The sequence below is a fragment of the Aspergillus ambiguus genome (assembly GCF_047715705.1).
Source record: "Aspergillus ambiguus strain CBS 117.58 unplaced genomic scaffold BDV59scaffold_99, whole genome shotgun sequence".
Taxonomy (NCBI): Eukaryota; Fungi; Ascomycota; class Eurotiomycetes; order Eurotiales; family Aspergillaceae; genus Aspergillus; species Aspergillus ambiguus.
In genome coordinates, this window is record NW_027395612.1 from 1 (window position 1) to 7,432 (window position 7,432).

Consider the following 7,432-nt stretch of genomic DNA (forward strand, 5'->3'; position numbering starts at 1 on the left):
CCTCCAACTAACTATTTCGGGATTGTTTATGTTTTGCATTGCTTATTGAATCATTGCATTATTCACTGGATCATCCCTATGCGTGCCATACTAACTCATTCATTCACTCCCTTTCCATTTCCATTCTGATTTACTATTCATTCCATGCTTACCCCTTCTGATTCAGACCCTTCATTCTATTCAGATTCACAGCCCACATCTGCCCACATCTCTGCAATATATATATGTGGCCTGTTTTCCCATGATTCTTCTGAGGATTAAGGACATGAGTTTCCAAAGAAGGTGTATTCTATTCTTCTGACTTATCTCTCACTTTCTACTTATTCCTTCCTTAGATTTCTATGCGTTCCTCCCAGAGATCTAAGTATTCAGCGAGGAACATCTAAAGTCAAATCGAATTAGTTAGAATTCTTCTGCGGCTATACCGAACTCCCAGAGTTCCATAGTAAAAAAGTTACTCTTATTAGAAGATACTAGTTAGTTTAAAGAGAGCTGTATAATTATAAGAGATAAGTTTGAGAGAATATACGGAGATATCTTCTATTCTATAATAGAACTGATTTCCGACGTTCTGCGTAACACTAATCTAGATAAGGACGCTGTAAATAAGATTATTCTTATTGGAGGGTTTGCAAATATCCCTAAGCTTCGGATTATGGTATCGGAGTTTTTCGGCCGACTGCTAAACGACCTCTAATATCCTAAATTAGCCGTCTTAAGAGGCGCTACCTTATATACTAGTTTTTTCTCCGACCGTTTATTTCTTTATAAATTACTTATGCTCGATATAATTCTAAACGTCCTGTACCTCGAACTACTCCTAAACGTAATAATATAAGTATAGCTAGGCAATACAGCCGTTATACAGAAACGGATAACTTACATATTAGCTAGCTATAACTAGTTACCTCGCTCCCTCCGCCTTATCTAGGAAGACTTAAAATCTAAAAGAATTATTGGAGTGTTTAATCTTATGTATTTTTTAACGCTCCCTACTTGGTAGCGCTAGTCTATAGAACTAGAAGTGAATAGTAACCTTAATAGAATCCTAGATGTAACGCTAACGGCGACGGACATAGAGACTAGTATAATTATTACTGTCTTACTCGACAAGGAATACTCTTTCGAATTAGAGATGTTGCCGCGTAGTAAGGGAACTAACTCTAGCTACGATTATCTAGAGTCCTACGTGTATATTACTAGGAGTTTGGCAGATGACCTTCCTTTGAAATAACAGTAAGAGTTATAAGGTATGCTCGATGCTGTAGAGTCTTGGTTGAATCTCGATGGATAACCAGCTAATGAGGATATGTTTAGGCTTGTAGAGCTCCTCGTTCGGTAAGCTACATACTTTCTTAGAAAATCTCCAGCGTATTATGCGTCGTAATGGGATCTAATTGATCTTAGGACTGTTGATGAGACCGTAAATAGTGAAACAATCTCCGATATTGAGATTTAATCCTAGTTATCATGTACAATTGTATGTCCCTTTATCCTAGGCTCAGATGGAAGTTGCTCCAAGCTTATGAACATACACCCTTGCACTTGAGGTTCCTACTTCTTTCTTTTGTGGCGACAGCCGCATGTTGCCTATTACATGCACAATCGTTATCAGATATATCAACTCGCGCGGCCTACCTCTCGGTTATCAACATATTCTCTTCGTTCCTTTGCTGCAGCCCAGATTTTCTGTCGCGAATTCTTGGTATCAGATCGGGGTTATGTAAATTGATCCGGCGCACTACGGGTCTCATGGCCGTGGTTTTAGCCACCGTTCATATCTTTATTGTGCTCCAAAACACCAAACTTGACCCAGCCGATATGGCTATATTACATGGACTAGCAGTACGTGATATCTCCATAATGTCTATCATGAAGTCCAAACGTTTATACCAAGTTATCAGGGAATGTGCTTCCTTTGGTGCCTCTTCCTCCTTCCCATGGTCGAACGACGAGTATACACGGTTTTCTTATCATCACATATCGCGTGTGCTGTGGGCTCCTTTCTTTTCGCTCTCATCACATGTATATGCAGTGGCTAAACCCTTCCCAAGACTGGTTGTAGGCAGCGGTATGGCTTTCATCGTTACTCTGTTTCATTGGGAGCTGCGCATAGGAATCCAGGAAACTGCCCGTGGTCGGAGGTTTATACCTTTTACGACGCCCAGAGATCAGCATATGCTGGCCATTCTCAATGTGGGAGGTTAAACGGAGGTATAGAATGGGTCGTGACGCCTAATGCAGGGGCAGTAGCAGCCTGGCGGTAGCTGGGAGCCTGTCAGGTGAATTGTGTATACTTGTATCCCCTTCATAGTCAATAACCACCATCGGCTTTCGTACCTGACACTGTGACCCTTGTATCCATTATCCTAGGAAGATAACGCCACAAAATAGGTCCAGAATAACATCATAGCTCACCATCGTGTGGTTCATCTCAGAGTCAGTCAGGCGGACCGCATAGGCACTGAAGTCCCGAATCTTCCGGTTTAGAAAGTCAAATAGTACCTTGCTGGTGACATACTTTCAGATGGGGACAGTACAGAACAACCAGCATTATGCAACCATGGTTGGAAGATCTACATCCGTCATGGGCTCGGCTGGACGAAAGGCCGGTTCCAAGGTCCGTGTAATTTATAGACAAAGCTGATTGGCCCGGTTACGAGTCAGGGGAAATTCTTGACGCTCGAGATCGAGCTTACGTACGTGTAACGATCCTTCGTGGAGAGCCCCAGCGAGTGTGGACCTGACCCAAGTTGTCGGGCCGCGCCGTCGAACCGCGGGGAAAGGACGATTCTTCCGCGGTCATTCACATGCGCGAGAATAGCCTTTCACCACCAATGATCGCGCTTAACTCGTCGTCTGGTCTCAAGGCGGCTTTTTCTTGACTATTTGCCATAGAAAGATCCGCAATACCTTCTTGTATGGGACAAAATTTACGACAATACGAGTCCTTCTTTACCGGCCAATGTCCGATACATAGACTAAAATCGGTGTGAATCTAGGCCCTCACACCCGGCGAGGGTATCGCATAGTCCTCGCGTTCAGCCGAGGGTATTTTTCCCTTATTCGGTGTCACGATGATTAGGTGGGTTTGATTACAAGCGAGCACTGACTGTGTGGGCGGCACCATGGCGGGCAGTTTTATTTCATCTACTTTTGGCCCATTCTTACTAGCTCGGCATGAATGGAGACAATCCAGTGGGGACAAAAAATTCGCCATGGGGAGCCACAACAACCTGCATCCTAAGATTCCTCGACTTAATCATTTTCCGTCTACGCAATGTGCCAGGAAAGCGAGGGACAGTGTCCAAAGGCTAATTACTTAGCATGGTTTTTTTGGTGGTATGAGCCACTCAGACATACTTGCTCATAGCGTATGAATGATCAAAACAACGATACAGAGGCAAGTAAACCAAAATATTGCATAAATGCACACAGTGTGTAATACTTAATAAAAGGAGATGCCTTGGGCCTGATTACAAGCTTGCAAGAAATCAAGTTATGGACAGTATACCGGACGCTTTCTCGGGCTCCTCCAACCAACGACGCTCATCTTGGCGTGTGAAATGACGAGAGCGCCTTGCTATCGATATTGGTAAGACTTCCTTCTCAGATTTATGATTTTGACCCACGTTAACGGGATGTAGAGGAAACTCTAAAATTATGCGTCAAGCCTGATGATGTCCGGCTGAAGCCAGACAATGAGACGCGATATGCTTGGGAGGTGGATGACCCTTTGCTTTCATACTTATTTCAGAAGCAGCTGAGCAAACACTCCGTTGGAGCATATGTGACCCTCTATGTCGAGGTCGGAAGGTCATTTCGCGCTGTCCATCGTGACGCGTCCATCAAGATTAGCGCCCCTTCTTCCATTCGCGAGCTTGTATTGATCAGCTATTCAGCGTTTCCCTGGTGATAACCTTCAGGAACGAGTATTTGCCTTAGAGGCAGAAAATGAAAAGTTATCAGGCGAAGCCAGGGATATGATAGAAAAGCTTGCAGTGCTGACACAGGAGAAATCAGCGTTGAACGAAGACCTACAGAAGTACAAGGATCACATAACCAGCCAGGAAGCAGAGGCTGAACACAAAATTCACGCTCTTGAAGAGCTCACCGAATCCCACAAGCGAAATGCCGAAAAATGGATGTCTGTCGCCGCCTGCTATGAGCAGACCTATGCCCAGTGTTCCACAGGGCTTGCCCAAGCTATCGCCTTCCTTCAAGGCATCAATGCGGATATACCTGTCCAGCCAATGGATTATATCTCTCAGGTCACCACGTAGTCTAAGAAACAAGACACGTATCATGCTACGAAAATAATAATTGATTGTGACGCTTTGATATATATATTCAAATCGCCGCGAAATCTTTTTTGAAGACATAACTTGAAAGAATAACCCTTTTCCAAATATTCTATGTTGTGATAAATTGGTAATATTTTGGAAGTCATATTAGCCCATATAGAATAACAAATGTCACAGGTATCCATATGAACCTCATTTTTCCAACGTATTTAGCCGCGCCATTTTCAGTATTGGAAGACATTGTCGGTTGTGCTGGGACATCTGCCACAGTAACCGTGCCAGAGAAAACGTAGCTAATTGAGCCATCCCCGGGGCGAGGTGTGTACTCGAGGATGGATGTCGGTGGCATATGACGGGGACAGTGGAGGATGGCCATGCGTTCTGGCAGAAAATTGGTGGTTGACGTCCCGACACCCTGGAGAGAAGTACAGGGCACAGTCATAGAGCCGATATTGCCTTATTCAGTGTCAGTATAAACATCGGGCTCTGAAATTTGACAACATCTGAAGACTCACTTCATAAACTGGGGGCACACGAATCGGGGAAGCACGGTGAAACGCCCGTTTTCTTGGAGAGGACGTTACCCATTTATCTTGCCGGGATTCATGTAGAGCAGACGACCTGGCGTATTCTTCTCTTCCACGTAGCCCCATATAAGGGTGACGTAAGGAGCCTGTATAACGATAGTTAGGTCTCGTCCTTTAAACATATGACTAAGCCTTCATCACCCTCCTGTAACTTACGGGTGATCTCATTGTCGAGAAAGGTATAGGTCCAGCCACATAATATAAGAAACAATATATAAAGGCCATGATCCATAGGTCAAAGATGCCTGCCATATCAAGTCCATACCCATCAGTTTTTATCACACATCCATCGATTAAGTGGTCCCATCAGCAATGTCTCAGTCTCAACCATCCGGCCAGGCAAGTCCAAGTCCTACCCTCCAGGGCAGTGGCGCATCCAAAAGCAATGGACCAGTTGCAAGCAATGGGCCAGCTACAGACAATGGGAAGCGTAAAAGAGGAGACACTCCACCTATGGTGCCCAACACCTGGGTGATGGATATTATTCTGGAGGCAACTACCAAAGAGGTCCATGATGATCTGAAAGCCCAATTCATGTCATTGGAGCCTGACATGGGAGCGGCTACTCTCTTCTTTATTAGATTAAATAAGATTGAAGACGCAAACAGGGGACATGATGTCGACCCCAAGCAGGGGATCATTCCCCCCGACAATTATGAGCGCCTGTTCGAAGGGTTTGTCGAATCCCTGAACAAGACTACGTCCATCGAAGAGGGTTGGGAAGTCTACAACACCATCCATAAGGCGTTTGATGAATTCAACAAGGAGCATCATCTCCCTGCGGAGTGGAATATCACCCCAGGTTTGGTAGAGCGCTGGTTTGGGACCCAGATCAAGCAAGAACCTGGGAATGACGGCCTCGATTCTCTGTTTGGCGGGAGTATGTCCGATTCCATCCCGCCGCCTCGGGATGATCGGCAGGAAGCTTCCTCGGATGGCTTGAAAGCCACGGGCCTCGATGAGTTGGAGGCCTTGACCAGAGAAGAGATGCGATCTCTCTCTGAAGGGAAAGTCCTCTTCTGGTGGAAAAAGGGCACTGGATCCCAGACCTTCGTGCAGTACGGAACGGACGATCATCCTATATATCGTATTCGAGCGGGATCATACGAGCTGTATGATCCTTTGACGGTTCCACAAATCCTGTCACTCCAGCAGGGTGATCCAGATTCTCGTTACGAGAGAGTACCCCAGGCGACCCAGCCACGTGGAAAGGCGAAGCTAATCATCGAAGGCGACGATGGGAACTTGAAAGTGACCTGGAATTTCACAAGGCAAGATGTGGCCGGAATCATCGGTATTGGGTGGAAAATCGATGATGACGACGAAGAGTCTGTCGAGCCTCTGGAGTTTATCTGGCCGGAGCCATATGCCTGTTATCCACAAACGCGGGCCTTGGTCAAATGGAAGGATGGTGAGGTTTCCTTGGAGGACCGCGCATACCTTCGCCGAATCATTCATGGCTCGAGTTTGCAGGGAGACAAGGTGATCTATCAGAAGGCCTTGACGAGTGAAGTTCTCTACCGACAGGAACAGGACTTACTCTATGAGCATCTAATGGATAAGTTGGCTGCATCCAAAGCCAAGAGCTCCGTGGCCGTTCAAGAAGAAGATGACGAGCCAGAAGTCATCACGGTAGCTTCACAGACTCCTATCCCTGCACCACGCCCGCAGCGGGGACAGTCGAGGCCCAGCGAAGTCCGCTTTGCTCTGCCACGCTCTACACCCTCACGAGCAGCTACTCCGTCGAGATCCGCTCCGCCAGCCGAGAATCCACAGAGCCTTGAACTCATGTACTTGAGAGAGAGTCGCACAACTCGAATCATTGGCCAAGGAGCCCAGTCCGCGGCAAAATCTTCGTCGCAGTGCAGCCCCAGCTTGGGGTAACTACACTCGATTCCAATCTGAAGTGTCTGACTATGCCCCCGAGCCGCCTAAAAACCGCAGGGTCCGTGGTAGAAGAAATGGCCGCCAGCCGCCAGTGACGTGGGATAATTGGTCAGGGCGTTGGGTTCCGGCTTACTAAACCCCAAAGCACGATGCGGCAAAAACTGACCAATTGTACGGACCTCTGGAGTCCAACGCAATCTTACTTTGATTCGTTTCGTATGGTACTGTTGCCCGTTATCTTACTTCAACTTGAGATGGCGGGTGTGATTGCGGATAACCCAGTCTAACCTGGAATGGCATGGTTTTATATTATAGAATACTATGATTTCCACTCTTTTAGTGATGCGATATTGTCAACACATTTTCTTTTTGGGGAAATGCCCGTAAGGTATCTTTACCAGCATTCTTATTAGCGTATTGTATCTACCCGTGAAATATAGTGTGACTCGGCTGGCAGTCTGACGGTCAAAGGCGGGCGTCTCATCAACGACTCTATATACTCTAGAATATATATTGAGGTTCTCCCACCAGGCTCTTTTCATTCGCTCATGTCGAATATCCGCATACAAATGGCCATGGGACAGTTGGGATTTCGTGCCCAGTTAGTATGCCTACCAATTGAGCTGCTTGAGAATATAATTCGACGCGTTGAAG

General features: G+C 46.2%; 1 protein-coding gene across 1 annotated transcript; it reads left to right on the top strand.

The window, feature by feature from the left end:
• Window positions 1–5,114: 5,114 nt before the first annotated feature.
• On the top strand, window positions 5,115–6,775 carry BDV59DRAFT_212192 (uncharacterized protein; the record flags this gene model as incomplete). Its single annotated transcript, XM_073695979.1, has 1 exon — window positions 5,115–6,775. The coding sequence occupies exon 1, from the start codon at window positions 5,204–5,206 to the stop codon at window positions 6,773–6,775; it is 1,572 nt and encodes a 523-aa protein (XP_073542515.1). The 5' UTR covers window positions 5,115–5,203.
• Window positions 6,776–7,432: the final 657 nt, after the last annotated feature.